Source organism: Caloenas nicobarica, chromosome 1 (genome assembly GCF_036013445.1).
Source record: "Caloenas nicobarica isolate bCalNic1 chromosome 1, bCalNic1.hap1, whole genome shotgun sequence".
Lineage (NCBI taxonomy): Eukaryota > Metazoa > Chordata > Aves > Columbiformes > Columbidae > Caloenas > Caloenas nicobarica.
Window position 1 is genome coordinate 126805815 of NC_088245.1, and position 21636 is coordinate 126827450.

Consider the following 21636-nt stretch of genomic DNA (forward strand, 5'->3'; position numbering starts at 1 on the left):
AGGGCAAACCATTCTTCACTTCTCAACGCTGTCTTTTCTGACCATTGCAAGTAAGAGGTTGGACCAGCTGGTGGTGAAAACACCTGCATTTCATTGCAACCTGTCTAAACATAGATTACCACTTACCATTTTAAATGTAAAGTTTTGGTTTGTTTTCCTGTGGGGAAGCCTTAGGGACCTTTTCTGTCTTCACTTTTGAATTTGTCACATGAGATCAGCTGGATCAGCTGGAACACTTGGCTTTATAGACATTATATATGTTTCCTTGGAGCAGTATTGGTTAAGGAGAACTTTGGATCTCATTCCTCTGTATTGTGAAGGGGAACAAATGCTATATTTGCCATGTAAGCCTGTGAAATGTGTTTGTTATTTGCATGTGAAAGATACTAAAACAAACATTAACTAAAATGTTTGACAAATCAAGTATATGCGAGGATGTGACTTTTTTTTTCTTTTTTCTCTAAATGTATATTTCCAGTCATGTCAGTCTTGGTAGATTTCAGGGATGGGCAGCAGTATCTGTCATTACTAAATTATGTGTTATTACGATGTTTTAAAATACTAAATAATGGTTGCGCTTGGGAGTTTGATGAACACTGCAGTATATATATAATAGTAGTGTATACCACTAAGTGTTAACATGCTAGTGCCTTCCCATTACTGCCCTCACACTGTACTAGCTTCCTCCCTCATCACAAGGTGTATGAAGGAGGACTTTGTTTTTTTGTTTTAACAGAGTATATTTTTGACAGCGACTTTTGCCAATGATGTCCTTTTCAGAAACCCTGGGAAAAACAAACAAACAAACAAACAAACTGCTTCCTCACTCTTCACCATGGCTTTCATATTTTACACTACAACAGGCTTTGAATGGTTTTAGTTATCTTTATCTCATGGCACTCAGCTCATCAGTTAGCATTGGCACACCTTGATTAAAGATAAGGCTAGGGTAAATCAGGGTTGGCAAAGGACAAATGGAACAAGTTTAACAAGGCAAAGAGTTTTTTGGTAGTCAACGGTGATACAGAAAAAATTCTTGGCTGGTTTGGCTAGTTGGCCTTAGTCTCTAGAGGAAGAAAAGAACAGTTGCACTGAGTGTGTGTTCTAGAGGAAAAACACGAGCCATTGAGAGATGGGGTATTTGATTTGTTTAAATTCATTGCTGTTCCTTGAAATTCTCTCATTTTTGTGTAAATAGTGAGGATTTTTTGGATAGCCTTTTTTTCACCCATGATCCAACTGGAGAACATCCACATAGGTTCCAAAGTGAGGTAAATTGTGGTAAGTTATTTTGGCCAAGGATAAGTGAAGCTTGCCCAGACCACATATCCCTTTCATGAAGTGTAAAAGAGCTTACACTGAATAAATTGTTCTGCATCTCAACAAGTTTTTCAATAGTAAAAAAAAAATCTATCAGTAGATCATCTAGAAGCTCAATGCGAATTCTCATTTTTAGAGTGTGCCAGACAAATCTTTATGTTATTCGTGTAGTTTTGTATGAAATGGGTAGCCCTCTTCAAACTAATTGCAGAAGCAGCCAAGTATCATTCCTTACAAGAAAAGCCCAGTGCAGAGTTACCGCCAATATTAGTTTTGATATGCAGCTTATATTTTTCCTTTGATCTGTTGGGGTTTTCTTTTTTTTTTAAAGTATCTCATTGTCTACAAGTCTGGCTTTTGTGATTTTTCTGGCATCCCTTTAGAAGCTTTCTAATTTCTGATTCTGTCTCAAAATTCGCGTATTTTGCCATGAGTCTTGATCATTCCTTAAATCATAAATGGATAATTAGAGTGGCATGTGTTCAGAGTCAATTCAGATAAAGGAAACCAGGATGAAAGGCCAAAGGGACCTGAGTAAAACTCATTTGCACTCTTGGACTGGACATAACTTGACACCTGGTGTGCCGCTTGGTGAGAACACAGTTTCAATAGTACGACCTTGTCCAAAACCTGATGACCCCTCAGAGAGCCTTTCCATTCACGTCAGCATCCTTTGAATGAGGTTCACTGTCATCATCGCTTTGCCTAACTTGAATGACAGGTTTGCACCACTGCACAGAAAACTAGGAAATGAATAATAACAGGCTGGTTTGCTCTTTTAGGTAACTGTTTGCTGGACCAACCGCGAAAGCAGATCCTGGGCCCCGAGGAGCTTCCAGGACAAACCTACGATGCGATTCGTCAGTGCAAACTGGCGTTTGGACCCGAGTACACCGTGTGTCCCGGCATGGATGTGTGCTCTCGCCTCTGGTGTGCGGTTGTTCGCCAAGGTCAGATGGTTTGTCTGACTAAGAAGCTGCCTGCTGTGGAGGGAACACCATGTGGAAAAGGGAGGATCTGCCTCCAGGGAAAATGTGTTGACAAAACCAAGAAGAAATACTACTCAGTAAGTTACCAGCTGTGACCCTAGGGAATTCTAGAAGGCATGATCGTCGACGGTGCTGATTTTTGTGGCAGTGAGAGGGACTTTATGGAAGTCAGATTGAAAGCTGCCTTATTTTTATCATGTAATTGAAGTGTTACTGGTGAGGGATATACGAAAAACACTGCTGAGTTTCAGGAAGCATGTTTTCTTCTTGAAGTATGAAAGCCTTCATTCCTGGAAAACTAAGAGCATCCCTTCAGAGTAGCGGATTTGCCCGTTCAGTAAATCAGGTCTCAGGACATAAGGAAAGATTGTCAAGGACCTATTCTTACCTTCCTGACTTCATGGCAATGGACTGTGAGGTAAATTATATCTGTAATTATAATTTGCAGCCACCATCTGAAAGGCCCCAGGGCCCTAACTCTAGTAAAGAGAAAGGTGGATGAAGTTCATCCAGAATATAATTTCTGGAGCAGAAAAGTTTGTACGTCCAGTGACAGAGTCCTCTCTGCCAACTTTATACATCTGAAAGGTGATCAGGCTCATGAGAACTGTGAGCTGCACAGTTCAGATACTTCTGAATTTACTGGGTAGACAGTAGTACTGCCCCTCCTGTTATACCCACAGAAGTATAGAATCATAGGATAGTTTAGGTTGGAAGGGACCTTGCATGGATTTTTAGAGCTTTGAAAAGATACTTGTGAACCATGAGAATCATTCAAATCAAGCTACAGCCCTTGTAACACACTTTTTAATGGAATTATATACTTCTACATGCTGTTGCAACACTCTTTCTAGGTAGCCGATTTAGCAGAGTTGCAAACTATATCTGACCACTCCATCTCTTGCCAACAATTCAGAGCAATACCTACGCATCACAATAATTGCACTTAATTAATCATAGATCAGCCTTATGAATATATTCTGGGAGCCAAATCCCCTGGATCTAGTTTAAGTGGGACATTGGTGGGAAGAGCAAAAATAAGAGAACAGCACATGAGACTGTGGGCACTATTTCTAGTGCATGGTGTGTTCCATGAAGCAGGCTGAAGGCAGGCCTGGTGTTGCATTTGCATGCCCAGTGCCAAATAAAATGTCATCAAGGTACAAATAAAAGTAAGAAATTAACTGTGCCAGGAGAAAGAAGACTCCTAAGGCCTTTTATCCCTGATTAAAATGACCAAGGAGATGCCTTCAGCTGAGGAATATGTATTAGCAGTGTCTTTGAGATGTAGCACCTTTATTCACACGTGGGTGACGTCCTTACCTCCCACCGTTCCATATATTTCAGGCTTCAAGCCACGGGAACTGGGGGTCCTGGGGACCTTGGGGCCAGTGTTCCCGTACGTGCGGCGGCGGAGTTCAGTTTGCATATCGTCACTGCAACAACCCGGCTCCCAGGAACAACGGCCGGTACTGCACCGGCAAGAGGGCCATCTACCGCTCCTGCAACGTCGCGCCCTGCCCGGCCAGCGGTGAGTGCCTGCCCGCCAAAGGGCCTTCGCGCTCCAGCCTCTGTGTTCACACATAGCAAATACTGAACATCAGCTTCGAAAGGAAGCAACAAAGGTCCATTGTAGTTTCTCCAAAATGTATTTACCAAGGCAAGACATTCGTCATTAATACAATACCATAGTTCTTCCCCCGTCCCCAGCATGGTGCCATACAGAAAGGACGCTTGAATGAAAAGAAGTTTCAGTCCTGGAAAATGAACCATAATGCAGACTTTAGTCTTTTAATGATTATTGTGTCATGAGGAGATTTCCAAGTTAAAACAGTTGAAGGATTTGAAGGCCAGTTCTAAGTAAAGAGATAAAGTAACATAACTTTTAAATTACATAAAAAAGAAATTGGAATAATAGATGAGCATAATGATATTTGCAGCGTGGTCTGAAATAGTCACTAATGATGTGAATAATTCTACAGCTAAATCTTTTCGGCAAGAGCAGTGTGAAGCAAGGAATGGCTATCAGTCTGACGCGAAGGGTGTCAAGACATTTGTTGAATGGGTCCCCAAGTATGCTGGAGTACTTCCCGGAGACGTTTGCAAGCTCACCTGCCGAGCCAAAGGAACTGGCTATTATGTGGTATTTTCTCAGAAGGTAACGGCATCTCCGATCATGATTTCATGCTCCAGTTTAGAAGTTACCTGTGTCTTAAAGAGCTTTCCCTACAACGAGGGAAAAGAAGTTAATCGTGTGATTCAAAAATTTAGCTGTGTAATTAGATTTAATGGTTTGATCCGCTGGATATACGTTAGGATCAGCATTGGCCTCTAAAATGAGGTAAGTTTTTCCACATCTCATTATGTGGGTTCATGAAACATATGGGCCTCTTAGTGCGCTCTGCGCTAGTTTGTTTTCAGTAGTAGATAAAGCATTTCTGCCTGGAGAGTCATCTGTCATTTGGGGTTTTCTGGAGGAGAAAGAGTACTATGAGTAAAATAATAAGTTTTACCCTGAACTACACTGAGTCCGGAGTAACTCTTATGGTGCAAATTAATATAGAATAATTAGCCAATTAGTATAGATGTGACTTGTGGTCAATTCGTTATGTCAGATGCAATTGGAACTGAAATGTCTCCCATGCAAATACTTGCCGTTTTCTGCCTCTAAATGTTAAGAAGGTAACATTTAGATATAGATAGCTCAAATGCAAGGCTATCTATAACTACTGTTGCTGTTTTCTTAATAAGCTGTGAGATCATCATTAAAGCCAGAGTCATTTTAATGTCTTATGGTGGAGTTATCTATCATTGCTTTCAGCCCTTTGCTAAATTTCATCTGCTTTTCTGCTGGGAATGTGAGAGAAACTCAGTCTGTGCTGTCAGGGTAGGCACCCTGTTCTGAGTAGATGACATAAATAAGTAACTGGTTTTGCCAGTCAGATTCACAAAAGCAACTCTTATCCACAGTAGCTTTAATTAACAGTCATTTGATTGCCTAGGTAACTGATGGTACTGAATGTCGACCGTACAGTAATTCAGTCTGCGTCCGGGGAAAATGCATCCGAACTGGTTGTGATGGCATCATCGGTTCAAAGCTCCAGTACGACAAATGCGGGGTGTGTGGAGGAGACAATTCCAGCTGTACAAAAGTCATGGGAACCTTTACCAAAAAGAGGTATTGGTCTTGAGTATTAGTAAATACATCTTGTTGTGCAAATAGTAACTCAGCTATGTGCTTGCTTGCTTTCTGTCACTAAATGCAATTTACTTTTGTATGAAGCTTCAGCAAAAAAGTACATTGCCTGTGCTTTATTGCACTTTCCAGATGTTTACAGCTGGCCTCTTAACAATACCCCGAAACTGGCAAATAATCAACTGTCAAAACGCCCTACCCAGCCCATTTCTGACACAGTGCCAGTGATATATGTGAAGACCCAGTAAGAGGAAGTTTGCCTAGAATTAGGCATAGCATCTTGCGCTACTTGCTCATCTTTCTGTTCATACGGCCTGTGGTTTTCAGAGAAGAGAGGAAAGGGAAGAGAGGAGTGAATCAGAAAGCTGTTGGGGTCAGAATAATCTGGGTGTATCCGAAACTCTGCATTTCCCATATGATGCTGTGTTGGCAAGTACACGCTAAGAACATGTTTCATCTCATCTAACTTTGAATGGCAATGAGGACATCCCACCTGATCTAGTGACATGGATTCCTTGTGTAGTTAGTGGAGAGAAGTAGACAGCGTTAGAGCACAGCTGTAAAATTCTTCCTTAATAGCTGAGAGGGATTATAACCTAAAAATACCTTTCCACACTGCTGAGTATATATGGAGTTTAGATGACTAGATGAGATGTCAGAAGTAAACATAGGCTTAAACATGGTATTTGCTATATCCCTTCATGTCCATTGGCATAATATTGGTCTCCAGATGGATTTTTTTTTAAGCCAGAATATTTATAACAGTTATCCATAAGACATTCTTCTGTCAGAGTTCAGCTTTTAACTATAATAAAACCTAATACAAGTGAAACAGAAGGAACAGCCCCCATGGTTTTCCCTGATCACACTGTGGGAGCAGTAAGCTCCATTGTCAGAGATACCATTGTCAAGTAAGTCTGCCTTCTGTCTCAACTAATTTCCCTCCCTCTTCAAGTCTTACAATTCATAGAAAAATTAGGATTTTTAATTATCATTTATATAGATTCCAAGGTCTCAAGCGACTGCTATAGTGACCTACTCTCAGAAACTTTCAGTTGACAGTTTCTAATCTATATGTGTGACTGCGTTAGTGTACCATCTTTTAAATTGTGCATAAACTTGATTTTCTTATGTCTTCCATATTCTTACACAGCACATTGAAAGCTACTAGAAGTTGAAATCTGACTCCTGATATGACCTTTAGTTTCTATACATTTTGACATACTGATTAATAGCAGTGAAAAATGGCTTTGAGAGTGAATTTATTCTAAAAATAAATGTAACTAATCTTCTTCCTGGTAAACCACGTAAGGATGCCAAAACACCTCTGTGAAAAAGAATGACTTTCCATCCAAATTATTAATTACATAAACCAAATCTTTTCCAATTTGTAAATACTGAAATGTCTGGGATGTCTAAATGAAGAGGACAGTGTGAGATACACTTCACGTGATTCAGAAATGGACCTTCTGCTGGAATCCAGGCCCCAGCAAAAATGTTAAAGGCACTCCATGAATGTCACTGAGGCCAGATTTGTAGCACAGATATACTTGGAAATGGAAAGATCCTACTATAACTATTCCTATGAAGATACCGTCTTACTCTTCAAATCATGCCTTTAACTGAAATGAGACTGGTCAGAGAGTAAAATATTAATTCAACCTCAATGCATTCAAAAAGTTGCCCCATTTAGAAAGTAATAGTCAACCTGTAAGTGACAAGTATGTTCTAACTCAATTTTGATTGAATTTTGGAGTGACGAGGTTTTATTTTCTGCTGGAAATATTGTTTGAGATAATTCCCTTATGCAAGTAATTGACTTTAAAAAAAACCCTTCATTAAAATAATGAAATCTTAATTGTCTGTAAACTGTTGTTACATATGAAAGGGCAGTGGCTACAATAAAATTATCTTTTCTCCACTGAAAAATAGCAGCTCCTGCATTGCTGTCCATTATAAACCAAATGGTAGCAATCTGTACATTAAATGTCCAGGGAAACTATTAAATGTACAAGAGAAAACTAGTATTTTCCATTGCAGACAATTGCTACAATAACATTTGTTTGTACTTTTTTCTTTTAAAGCAGTCAAAACATAATCTTCTGGAAAACTTGCTTCCTAAGAACTGTTTTTAAAAGGCTGTAAAGCCAAATTGTCAGAAATTGGGAAAGAGGAGAATTAATGCTGCACGTGCTTCTTTGTGCAGATGACTTGAATTCTCCAGAATTGCTTTTAGTTTTTGAACAAACGATTTTGTAACTTTAATATGTTTTAACAGAGTTATTTTGGCAAGCGTTATGTAAAAATATTTATGCAGTGTTGTAGAGCAGAGTCCCTCCGGCCTGTTTTTTGCACCATATTCCTTCAGCTTTATGGAGGTGCTAAATCAATAGAGTTTTAGTCGTCGTCCCATAACAGGGGAATAGCACAAGAGTTTAATCTGTAGTCTGTGCAGTCTCTACTTGTGCAGCCAAAAATTCTCAAAATTATCAGTCTGTTCTTTAAAAAACCCCAAAGGTGACCCCTTCACTTTTAGGTATTTTCAGGATATTTTCTCATTCCTTTTTTTCTAGAAGTTTCAGCACTAAACTTTTCAGATGTGAGATACTTACAGAACAGTTTTGTAACAGGTTTAGAAAGGAAAATACATGTCTCCAAAGTCCAGCTGGTAGCTTATAGCTATATATAGTCTATACATTTTGTCTATGTATCAGTAAAGTTAAAATAAATAACATACTTGAGATAGTGATAAGTTCAAGCACACTTGCAGGTTTTGAACGCTTGTCACTTTCAGTAGAGAAGTTAAACGTCTTTTTCAAAATCTGAATTAAGATAGTTCATAACTAGCAACAGAGAGAACTCTGTGAGGGTACAAATTAAACATTTGGGTGCACCTCATATTAGACACTTGACAATTAATCTTCAGATTTATGAATTTCAAAGTAAACAAATTTTTTTCTCAGTGATCAAGATTAGTTTCAAATGTTCCCAAGGTACCTCTATCCAGCTGTTACTCTGCTCATGCTTTCCTTAATCATCATTATAGCACAGACAGCAAGAAACATCTGTAACCAATGCATATCTCATTATCTTTACTTGGCAGGCAAAGCATGCATCGTATTTCATATCTCCCACCCTTTGCTGAAATATATAAGCTATCTGTTATTTTTCATTCCTCTTGTATCTATCTGACTCATGTAAAATCATTACTAAAGCTAAAGATTAAACAATTTGAAATAAGTGCAGTAGAAATTTCTTCAAGAATATAAAGAACAATACAATAGGCGAACAGTGGAACCTGGTTAAATTAATCTTAAATGACCCTCAAGCCAGATGGATTCAGGGCCTGAACTAAAACAAAGCAAGATGTGTCATGCCAGCGACTTCATTAGGCGTTGCAGTTAAGACCTGAGGCTTATTTCACGCTAGCTACTGAATGCTCTTTTTTTTTTTGCCTTCATTCAGCAAGGGCTACACAGACATAGTGAAAATCCCAGAAGGGGCAACCCACATCAAAGTTCGGCAGTTCAAGACTAAGGACCAGAGCAGGTTCACTGCCTACCTGGCCCTGAAAAAGAAAAACGGTGAGTACCTTGTCAATGGAAAATACATGATCTCCACGTCAGAAACAATCATTGACATCAACGGGACTGTCATGAACTACAGCGGCTGGAGCCACAAAGATGATTTCTTGCATGCAATGGGACACTCTGCCACAAAAGAGGTTCTTATCGTACAGATACTTGCTACTGATCCAACTCAACCGGTGGATGTCCGCTACAGTTTCTTCGTGCCAAAGAAGCAAGGGCAAATGACTAACTCTGTCATCAGCAGTGGCAGCAGCAGCAGCAAAGTAACTCCACAGCTCACGCAACCCCGCTGGGTTACGGGGCCGTGGCTTTCATGTTCTCGAACATGCGACACAGGATGGCACACCAGGACTGTCCAGTGCAAAGATGGGCATGGAAAATTAGCTAAGGGATGTCTTCTCTCTCAGAGACCGTCAGCATTTAAACAGTGCTTGTTGAAAAAGTGTTAACCTGTGGTCGAGATCTTCTTTAAAAGAGGTTTGATTAAGCCGTTGCTGACATACTGGTATTAGGTCTTCCCAGACAGAGAGAAGCAAAGGCTTCAATGTACTTACATACAGTCTCAAATTATGGGCAGAATCTGCCTATTTGGACCAAATGAAGATATGCACTGCTTTAAATAATAATAGGGTGATCTTAATATGTCAAAAAAAAGCATTAAAGTTGTTATAAGCCCTCTGTGCCTGCAAAAATATAAAATAAAATAATGCAAAAGAAGAAAAACTAGTGAAAGGAGAATCCTGGAATATTTGAAGGTTACAGAATCATCTCCCCTTTTTCACCTACCTCTAATACAGTATGTCCTTAGAACATGTCACATGTACCCATGATACCACAGTAGCTTATTTTATACTGTTTTGTAAATATCTTTCATTTGGTATGTCACTTTATATCACTTGGTTCTATTAAAAAATCAAAAGATGAACTTCATAAGCAAAGTGATTGACCAAAGTTTATCTGCAGCCTTTGTGGACTTGGTCCATTCTTCAGTAAGGGCTGCAGATGTTTTACTGGAAAATGAAGAGCTTGCTGCTGGTTTTAAAAAGTAATACCTTTTGGTTTTGACAAAAGGAAACACATTTTCGTGCTATGAATTTCCTGACGACAGGTCATTATTCTATGACAAATACTGTGTTTTCGCCAAGAAATTCTCAGAAGGAGCACTGCAGCAGCTTGCAGAGCAAGGATCCCCACATGTACATTGCTCAAATACCAGCACCACCAGCGACTCCTCACCGTGTGTATGTCAGACACGCAGAAGGAGGATTTGGCTGCTAGAAGGAATTTGTGTACACTTTGCTTGTGAACCTTCTACTAGTTCCAGCTGTGTCACAGCCTGGGGTCCTTGTTGTTGATGAACAATAGCTGCTAGCTTCTTCTTTCCGTAAAGCAAAGGCATACTGTATTTTGTAGAAACTAGTTAGAGAACCAAAAATTACAGGTAAGATAATCAAGCGTCTCCTAACTCAGTTATTCCGAAACTGTGTTCAACTGCTTTCTCTGTTATGTTCTCTATGGCTTCCACCTTGAATCTAACAATGTGTAATGTACCTACATCTTTTGAAGAGGCTATAAAGGTCAAAAAAACACAGCAAGCAGTTAATATTTTATCACTGTTTTGTCCACCGTGTCTAACTCTGGTATTCATCTTACCAGCAAAAGTTTGTAACTATTTGCCTTTTTTTATTATTTTGTGTGTGGTTTGGGTTTTTTTTTCAAGCTATAGAAGGCATTCATGTTTCATGTATCTACCATGTTTGGGAAGAAGAGGGGTCACTACCCTGTTTCCCAGAAAATAAGACCTACCCCAAAAATAAGCCCTAGCATGATTTTTCAGGATTTTTGAGGATGCTCGAAATATAAGCCCTACTCCAAAAATAAGCCCTAGTTACAGTTCATTAAAAAAGTAAATATAAATAGTGTCCAGGCAGCTATACATGTAAAAAAGTAAGCATCTTTTGGAGCAAAAATTAATATAAGACCCTGTCTTATTTTTGGGGAAACAGGGTAGGAAGTCAAACCACATCAGGATGTGGAGGACTTGGCCGTTATCAATAAGACTGTTTCCACAGTACAGGCAGTAGCGGGTAATAATTTTCATTGGCAGCAACTTCTGAATCTCATTATTGTCTGTTAGAAGTTCTGTGACCCAAGAATGGGCATTTCACTTTGTGCAGGTAACAGGTAGAGGCCTGAGAGCGACCCTGTTATAATTGCTTCCTTTTATATCAGCGGGCTTTGAATTAAGCCCTAGAATAACATGAACCATAAAAAAGGGTTATAACACACTGATGAAAATAGAATCCCAACTTTTTATTCCTTTGTTCATCCACACAGGAGGGTATGAGGAGGATTATCAGACAAGCCTCACAGCTGTTGAGTCAGTGGTACTCGATCAGTGTAATAGCCCCAGCTTTTCTGAAAATCCCAGTCATGAAATCAGTAGAGAAAACTTGTTGGTATGTGTAGCAAGAAGGGCAGGTCTCGCTCCAGGCTGACACAAACATGTTTTCGCAACTGTGACATGTTTGTATGAGCTCTTAGAAAGCATGTGATGATTTCAAAACAGCATAAAGTTGCTTCATCTACAAGTACAAAACCTGGAGACGGATCTATTTTTGTACCCTGTTCTAAATAAATAGCAATACGGGCAGAGCCTCCTCCTCTGCCAAAGTGAGTTACAAACAAATGTTACTAGCCATCTTCACCTTCCAAGAATGGCATGGCCTTCTTGTTAGGAGTAGTCCTATGCAAAACTGTGGATCTTGAGGAAAATTCCCCACTTAATCTCTGATCCCAACCTAAGAAGTAAGATCAAGGCTCTGAATATTTGCAGAGTTCCGGAAAATTAAGATTTATGCCTTCTCTAACATAGATCACTTTGAAGCGTCTTATTTTCCTTTCAAGTAATCTAATTTTTGTACTTACATATGTATTACACATGTTCTAGAACCTCTCAAAAAAGTTCATAACAAATAGAAACCATAATGAGAGGAAAAATAAGGAGACTTAATGTGTCTCAGTGTAGACTTAACATTTGTCTCTGCATACAGCTGCTCTATTAAGTGGCATTTGTTTTTCCTGTGTTTTACCATAATAGAGACAGAATGTGCAAGTATTTGTGTTTGCATCATAGTAATAATTTATTATGTATTCAACAGGACGAGTAAAGCTTTTGGATGATATTCAGGCTCCAGAAGAATGATATTGTAAGCGGGTAGAAATGTAAAGCTTCCTTAGATCAAGAGTTTTTTTCGTAGAAAGAGTTTATTTATAAAAAGTAAATAAATATGAGAATGAACCACTATAGTGATTTTTCCCTTTTCACCAGGGTAGTGATGAAGCAAATTGGCACGAGCAAAAAGCAGTTGCCTTTATACGGGGAGAGGGCAAAGGGGACAGACCAAGGAAGCAACCCTGGAAGCATAAGATAAACTGGGTCAGCCTGCTGTAGTTAATACTTGCTTTTTGGCTGTTCTTTGTAATCAGACTCCAATTCCAAACCTTGCTTTTGTCAGTCATAGCTATTTCATGTAACTGATGAATGAAAAATTGGTGCAAGGTATGTGACTTTGTCACCTCAGTCTCTGTTCTCAACTAAATTCCTCGTCACTCACACTGTTATGTCATTGTTTACATTACTACTGACTGTTGCCAAACAGGAGTCATAAAATGCATCTAGGGGATAGAAAACCAGAGTGTTGCTCTTTGCATAGAAAGAAACAATCCTCAGTGTTAAATGCCCTGCTGACTTTTTGGGACATGTCTCCAGTGCCCCTGGGTGGAGCTGCACCCCTAAGATCAGTGGGTTTTGGAGCATCTGCTTTTCAAATAAGACATTCTAACTAGGAAAAAGCCTATCATCTTTAGTTTGACTGTATACAAGAAATTAAATTTAGCTGCCCTCCTGTGGAAGCAGTTTTATCACAAGGGGGAGAGGGAATAATCTTGTGGATTAATCGCAATTGTAAAAAAAAAAAAAAAAAAAAAAGAAAAAAGTAACACAGCACTGAAAAAAATAAAATAATTTATTGTTTTTACAACTGGTATGTGAACTGATGTAATGAATTTATTTATTCTTATTTAACAAAAGTACCAATTGTGCAAATTCTATATTTAAAATGTTTTACTATCGTCTCTGTCTCTCTCTTTCTCACTCTCGTTTAATTTATGCTTCAAATTTATGTTGAAAGTACGCCTTGTGAGTTTACATAATGTATAGCACTGGTTATTTTTTGTATGTTTTTATTTAGAAAGCTTTCTGCAAGAAACAAGAGCATATGTGTATACGTGTGTGCACACTGTATAGATGTATATTCTTTTTCTGCTACCATCTTTTTCTTAGACAAGTTGTAGATCTTTAATTTAGTGACGCCTCAAGCTCAAAGCTCCTTGTTACAATTCGCTTTGAAAAATCTCTCACCTAGCAAGTCATAAACGTCTGTGGACCAAAAAAAAGAAAAAAAAACCCCCACACAGTAGGTCCTAGAGAAGTCAGACAACAGACCGGCCTTGCAGAGGTGCACGCAGGTGGTGCTGCTGCCTCAGCGATTTACCACCCAAGCTGGTCAGTCTTACCCTTGGCTTCAACGGGAGCAAGCTCAGACTTGTAGGAAATGAGAGTCCTCTGTGTGTGAATGAAGTTTCTCTGAGTTGTCAGGGTGGCAAGGGAGTCTTCTTTCATGCAGCTTCTTACGTTTAAGTGAAAACGCTACGGAGAAGCTCTTGTGTGCCTCTTTAAAAACAGAGCTGAAACAATGTACGATTTGGGTTATAGACCATTAAGCTACTTTTTCAGTCTTTTCACCATTTATATGCATATATAAATATGTATATATGTCTATAAAAAGTCAAAAGTTCAATTTGGAAGGCTTCACAATGTTTTACTTCGTTGTATTCTAGCTCTTTGCACCACATCAGGCAAAGTCTGATGCAAGAAAGCCAGCAAAGCATGTGTTCCCAGTGTTTCCTTGAAAATAACAATATGTTTGCTTCCACTTTTCGTCCAGTCCAACTACTGCTGAACTCAAGGGACCTGGTATCGAACCCAGTGTAAGGAAAAAAATGCAATATAGACAAACCTACAGCTTTTCTACAGCCAGTTTATTTAACAATACAACTGACTTCTGTAGCCACTTCACCCTAAGGGCAGCACTACCAACTGCAAATAATCTGTTTCAAACTGTTGAAAGTTACCTTGCTTGTCAGTGCCCACCTTCCCACGGGTTAAATTCCAGCTCAGCCTCTCTGCCCAGTGACGGCTGCCATCTGGGCACCACCAAAGCCCCAGTGCCAGCCACAAGGCTTCAGATGTAATGCGATGGCCAGTGGGTGACGCTGGCCTTTGATGATCTTTAGGGCAGGCTTTAAAGAGGTTTTGTAAGGATGAAACATCAATAATTGTGGGCTTTCAGCAATACGTTTAGGTGAGCATTTCTCCTCGTGCTAATAAATGCCGTGTTGGTCTTCGTCACTGAGGAAGATGGAGCCTATGGCAAGAGGCAAAATTAGATTCTCTGAGCATGGGCTGCAATTTTCAGAAAAAAAGTTGCTGGTTTGGAGGAGTTTGTTCCTTAATTAAGTGATCAGTTTTTATAGAGGTGCCAGAGTGCATCATTGTATTTTTACTTGTCACTGGTAATATTTTCAAGAGGGTTTTGTTACTGTGGGTACACTGATACTAGCTTATATAGTAAAGCTAGTTCAACATTCTTGTTTCGAGTAACATTGCAAATGGAGATGTTTCTGGTTTATCGTGTGTACCAGTAATGACTCTTAACATAAAAGAAATTATTAGGCCCTCCGCTTTGGAGGTTAGAAGATGTTACTACAAGTGCAAGTTTTCAGTGATAGCATACAAAATTTGAAACGCCCCAAACATATTCTTAGTTTTCCAGGTGAGTGGTGTACGAACTTCTCTCCAGACACCATACCAAACATCTGGACCCTGTCCCACCACTCTGCACACTGCAGAGTTGCAGGTCAAAAACAAAACTCACGATGTCGTTTTGCCCTGGAAGTTGCCTGTAGAGGCTCATGGTCACCCTAAGGACACTAAAATCATTTCCACATACATCAGTGTCGCATAGTCCATGCTAAAACACTTACATGGGCACATGTAGAACTTAACTGTGGCTAAATGCAAATGCATAGTTTTGTGTGTGCATGCATATACTTGGGTATCTATAGACACATCCATGTACGTATATATACACAAATGAGTATTTGGGTCCCCATTACTCCCACTCACAGGGCAAAATAGTTACACTGGGTTTAGTTATAGCTATGTAAATTCAGAGTAACTTCATTACATCATTTGGCTTTGCAGGAGTTGCTTCAACCTGATACCACTTTAAGTAACAGCATAATTCGTCTTTTAATTTATAGGAACTGGTTTACACAATTTATCATATGAACTGTGAAATTTTCAGGTAGTTTATCATAGGAAACCTACTGGCAGTCAAGCCTATATGCATTGTTGAAATGCCATCAGATACAGGAAATATTATACTGAATTCAAGTAAGTTGGAGACAGTGTATACTCCTGTACAGCAATAAATTCATTTAATTTCTATTGCAAGGTCATCTGCCTAACATCAGATGAGATAAAACAAGAGAGGTGTTGTAGGGAAGACTAACGGGAAAGCAAAACATTTGGTTTTAGTTTATTTCATGTGCCTCTTTATACATTTTATTGGTGTCAGCATATTCTGGGACGTGTCACTTTGTGCATTACAGATAACTTGGCCGAAATACTCTTTGAAAAACCAAGATGTGTCACAAAACTTCTTTTCATCCTAGTATGTGTCTATTTGAAGAGAGTTAACATTTTTAGAGCACTACTATGTCAGCCAGTTTACATCATAAATAATATGTTATGCAAAATATAAATTCATTTGAACTGAACTGTACAAGGTCTACACTGTACTATGACACATTGAAGGCCAATATTTTGTTTTGTAAACTATTACATATGTATAATTTACCAGTTGTAAACTTAAATCATTTGATTCTGTGATTTCAGTGAAAGTAATAAATATAAACTGTATCATAGGTCCAAAATATTGGTTGTATATGGTATGTTTCTGGGCTGGTGTTTGCCATTTGTGCCCCACTAGAGACAGATGGGCATAAAGAGATTCAACTGATCCCTACATTAAGGCATAAATACTCTGTCTTTATGTAAACATTGCACTTCAGTCGTGGTGGGGTGGAGTTGTGTCAAATTGGTTTCGGGAGCCATGAAACATAACAGGAAAGTGCAGAGAGCGGCATTCAGTGCTCTTCCAGAGCCTCAAAGTTCCCATTTGCTGCAGTTCAGAAGGATGGTAAATACCGGTGATCTCCTGAGCTCCCCAAAGCCCGCATAAAATCCATGGGGTCTCTCCAAAAGCAACACCCTGCAGAAAGAGCAGATTAAGATACTCAGAATGAGATTCATAATTAACAATATGGACCAGTCTAAGAGTAGGAAAAACCTTCCAGAACAGGCTCTGTCGGCATACGACATGCGCAGAAGTGGCGGCACAGCCGGTGTGCCAGAGGAAAGATCAGGGCAGCAATTAGGGGATTGGGCTGGTGAGACAGAGTTGTCTGCCACTCCCGTTGAAATGTGGCTCTTAAGATGCATTACTACCAAGATTTACTTTTCCAATAGAAGCATGTTATTATACTTTATAATCCAATTTTAATGCAGATTTCTTCCTTATCTTTTCTCATTCCACAACACTAAGTTGGAGTTTTTCTTGTTCCTGAAAACGACGCTTTCTTTCCAAAAGTGAAAGCAAACTCTTCCTGTCTACATTTTACCCCATGTGCATGTCTAATCTATTGATTGTTAGCATTTTTACCAATTTTGGATTTTACCTTTTTCTTAAGGCAAAGGAGTTTTTGCTTTATTGTGTTTTACAAATTGTAAATGCAATTGATTCTTATTTACAGCAACAATTTATATGTGCCCAGGAGTTGCTTGTCTTCCTAGGTTGTTAAAAAACAACCGTGATGCTTTACAGAGCTGCCAGTACCTATGCAGATGCCCAAGGCATTCAGAAAATTTTGTCTAATAATCCGTTACACTACATACAAATCTGCTTGAACCACATTACAAGAGAGCTGTCCTGCTACTGCTTGGTACAGTGCATGTCTATATATATGCAAAATATTACATATTTGTAATATTACTATTATATAGTCTGTATATAAAGATTTTTCAGAAAATCTTGCTTATACATTTATGCTAGATATATGACTGGTCACTGCCCATCAGAAAGAATACAGTGGTCAACATCAGTGAAGGGTGCAGTGAAAAACCTGTGCTAGAAGGCAGATTTACCCTTTATCCTGCCTAAAGGCTTTAGGGAGATGAGTCATCTGCTACATTCTTTGGTAAAAATTGACCAACAGATTTTCATCCCTCCCTGTGTCTTTCCACAGCCAGGATGCTGGGGCAGAGCAAAACCTCCACCAACTCCTAGTCTCCCCCTGCCCACCTGCAGGTAGAAATAGCAGACATGCAAACTATGCCACAATTTTGTCCTCTACCTTTAGATATTTTTTGTCTCTGAGAGAACTCCACAGATATTACCACCTCAGGGATACCTCAGTACCTCCTCTGTGTTCTTGTCTGCATAGAAAGCTGCAGTGTCACTGAGTGATTATGGCAGGTCCTATCTTCCCAAAATTCCACTTTCATTTCCCATTTTAGAGTTTGCAGTAGCTCAGAGAAAGCTGTTACGGGGAACGGAAATCCATTTGTATACAAATCAAATACAACAGACACAGCAGTATAGACTTTCTCAAATGTCCAACACTGTCATAATCCCATTACTGCGCAGGGACTGTTCTGTATCAGGAAGATGAACTCATTCTCTCTTAATGTGTTTTCCATCTCTTCATAATGTGACATTTCACCTCTTCAGAAACTATATGTAATTACATATATTCTGTTCCCAAGGCTCTGAACTTGTAGACCCCAACCTCATTTTTAGGTGGGGATGCAAGATGGATTTGATCTGATTTCAGTCCACTAGCCAAACCGATCCTTTTTTAAAATAACATGCATTTTGGAGACCTCTAAATATATCCAATAATTACCTAGAAAATGTTCAAGTCGTTCCACATTGCTTACATCGTTACCTCACCCTCCTTATGCTGTGCTCTGCAAAGTTTAAAGTAATAAGTTCATCATACTTAGAGCACTCAGCGTTCTAAGCTGACCCAAGTATGGGGTTGAAGAGAAAATGTGTGGGAAAAATAATTTAACAAAAGCCAAGGAAAAATCATTATTTTCCATGCTTGGAGGACCAGGGTGGCAATCTCTTTGCTTTCCCGTGATTACTCTGGGAAAAGTATGTCTAAGTGAAAGCGCGTGGACATTTTCTTAAGCAGCTGCTCAATAAAGCTGTGTTGTAGCAATCAAGTGCAACCTGAGGACGAACTTATTAAAACAGCCATCGCAGTCTTTGCCACCACAGTCTCACTGCTCCAAGTGTTGCTAAACAAATGCAGAAAGATAGGATAGTCAGATAGAATTCTGGAGAATCCACGTGCATTTAGGCATGGGAGAGAGAGGTGTGCCTCAGAAGGTGTAAGAGGTAAGAAGTGTTGCATTCTGTAATCTTTATTAGCCTTAATGCATTTTGCCACAGGAAGCTCGTAAGCATGCACCTTTACCTACCTGTAAGCTGGTTGACTGCTGTCTTTCTTCTGTTTCTTCCATCTATTCCTCTGCCTCAGTAAGACTCCATCTGAAGGACCCCAGTCTGTAGCATTAAAGCCAAAGCCTCCTGCACATCTCTGACTGCACAAGCCTGAGTTCTGCTAAACACTCATGTTAGCAGCGACACTTCCCGGTAAGTCATGACAGCTGCCAGACAAGCGCTGAGAGAATGACGTCCCCAGCCGTGGCAGCTGCCAGGAGAAGAGGTGGATGGGGGACTGAGCCCGGCAGCGCTGCGCCAGAGCCCTGCTGGCATCAACTCCCGGGCTGTCTCCAGGAGTGAAGCTGGATGAGCTTTCAGATCCTGCGTATGTGCAAGAACATGCCCACCTCCAGTTCATCTGAGCGCCTTGCACAGGTGCACATCAGAAATTAATTCTTTTTATAGCACTGGCTCCGCTAGTCGCCTTTTTCCCAACCCCTTACACTTTTGTCGTGTTATTTTGAGAGCGTGCATTCAAAATGGATTTTTATGGGTTGGGGGTTTTTTTTGCTCTGGAAGCACTTGCTTCTTTTAAGCTTTAAGTTGCTGTGGTACCAGGTGTTCCGCCCAGACCTTCAGCTGGTGGGAGCTGGGTGTCCTCATGCCCATTGATAATCGTGCTGAAGTGCTGCAATGACCAAAGGCCATACGCCCTGGTGAGGTTTGCAGAGGTAATTCCTGCCCTAGCCGTGCCAGGGACCACAGAAGGGCCGTATGCATATGTTAGTGCACATAAAGTGCATATCCTTGCAAAAACAAAACAAAACAAAACAAAAGTGCAAATTGCCCACGACTGGCAATCTAGCAGAGGGCCATTGGAAACCGACCCTGTGCGGCCATCAAGCCCTGAAGGTTCCATGGGGAAATATCTGCTGGGTAAGCAGGAAGGCACCGGCATGGCGAACATCCCTGTGGCCCCACAGTGCCCGAGAGCACCAGGTAACTCACATCTTGACACAGTTGAAAGCTGGCGGCAGGCCACCGAGGCAAGTGCTCGGATGGCAGCGACCCAACGGGTTGGCAAACAAGCTTCATTGCCTAGTAAAGGTGGTCTGTAACTAAAGGGTAAGGAAAATTATACTGGAAACTTCCAGAGTGCTTTTAAGTGGTCGATTTAAGACGGGGCCTTGCCCACTGGAAGTGGTCCTTTGCTGAAGGCCTCGCTGTGCTAGGGCTGGCTTTGTCCAGGAAAAACAGTGTTCGATGCGTTCTGTGTGGGCTGGGAGGAATGTTTTCACAGTGATATTTATGTGGCATGCTAAGATCTGACAGCCATCCAGAGGGGTTCCGGCCAATAGTTCATTTTAAATATACGCTGCAACAGAACCGAGTAAAAGCACGTGAAATGGCATTGCTTCTGAGGGGGAAACCGAATGGCAGAGCAGCCACAGGTCGCGGAGACAGACTCCATATGGTAAACCAGCGGCTACGGAGATATAGGTTCTTTCGACAGGAATTTGAGCTATGAAAGGATTTACGGGGAAATTACCAACCGGTCTGGCATTCAAATGCCAAAGTACACAGTCAGACTCAGGGCCGTACAGGCACGCTGCGATGCTCCTCAGCTCCACTTCAAAGGGAGAAGGGAAGTGGCGGGACTTCTCCGTGCAACCTCAGCCCCTTCCTGTGTGCAGGAAATCACCATTAGAACCAGCCCTCCGTCGGGGCACAACGAAACGGTGAACTGGAGTAGCATCTATGAAGAACTTTTCCTTCAGAGGAGAGGAGAAGGAACCAAAGGATGTTTTGTTTCCCTCCCCATCAGAATAATTATTATTTTGGGAGGAGTTCACTGTGTATTTTTGGCTGTTTTTTTCCCCCCAAATAGTTTCTTAAGGCAAGGCAAAAACAGAGCCAGAACCTAAGACAAGTTCTGAGGTTAATGTGGAAAAAGCTTTGCCTCCAAAAGGTCTCTGCCTGCCTCAGCCTGCTGAAGGCCTTCCCGGTATGGCTCTGGTCTCGGGATTCTGCATCCCAGAGCCCCCACCTTCTACCCCAGGAGCCATTTCCTTTGGCTGCATTCACAATGTTTATTTAAATCACCACCTGGTTTGTTTTCAGAACTAGTCAGGTTTCTAGAAATATGTAAAAGAGGATGTTAAAGACCTAGTAGAATTGGAAAACAAAACAAAAAAAGACATTGGCAAAAAAGTTAGGAGAGGTAGTTACTTCTCATTTACACCTACAAAAGAAAAAAGGGGAAAAGCTCCAAGAAGGAATAACTACTCTTCTATCTTGAATCTGGATGTCAGACATAACCAAGAAGCATCCAAAAACTCCAGAAAACTTGGGGAGTTAATTTCGATGTTGTAGAAATCCATATATTGGCGTAAACTTTAAAACATAAAGCAGAATAACGTAAGAGAATGGAATAGTGATAGAGGAAAAAAATGCTTTACTTTTCAGTTAGAGTGAGGGACAAGAAGTAACTAAGAAGGGAGCTCAAACAGTTTAGTATAATTTCATACAAGATTAAACTTATCAGATAAATGTAAGGAACAAAAATTTTTTAAGGATGAATAGGGATTTCTATTAGAAGTAGCAGCTGAAGGCTTCATAGCCCCAGTATTTATGAGAATGTGGATATTGTTACTCAAAAACCTGGAGATTGCAGCCCAGGCATGTTTATAATTTTAAATGTTTTTAAAGCTTGTAATAAAATCTTAGTTGATTTATTTAATTAGATACGCCTAAAGGTTCCTACTCTTGCATGTAAGCAATTGTAGCTGTAATATACATTACAGCTCACAAAGGGGAGTGAATTAGTCATTCCTAATGTACTTCCTAATGTAACACTTGCTTCTAAAGCAGAGTTAGTAGGTAGACTAGAAAGTTTCTTC

At 40.1% G+C, this 21636-nt stretch overlaps 1 protein-coding gene across 1 annotated transcript in view; it reads left to right on the top strand.

Annotated features, from left to right (window-relative positions):
- ADAMTS5 (ADAM metallopeptidase with thrombospondin type 1 motif 5) overlaps positions 1 to 13099 on the top strand; it is a 47283-nt gene extending 34184 nt beyond the window's left edge. Inside the window, exons 4-8 of the mRNA XM_065640057.1 lie at positions 2103 to 2386; positions 3657 to 3840; positions 4292 to 4467; positions 5312 to 5487; positions 8971 to 13099. Of these exons, the coding sequence (XP_065496129.1) occupies positions 2103 to 2386; positions 3657 to 3840; positions 4292 to 4467; positions 5312 to 5487; positions 8971 to 9544 (1394 nt within the window). The 3' untranslated portion in view covers positions 9545 to 13099. The remainder of the gene's footprint in view (positions 1 to 2102; positions 2387 to 3656; positions 3841 to 4291; positions 4468 to 5311; positions 5488 to 8970) is intronic.
- The last annotated feature ends 8537 nt before the right edge of the window (positions 13100 to 21636 follow it).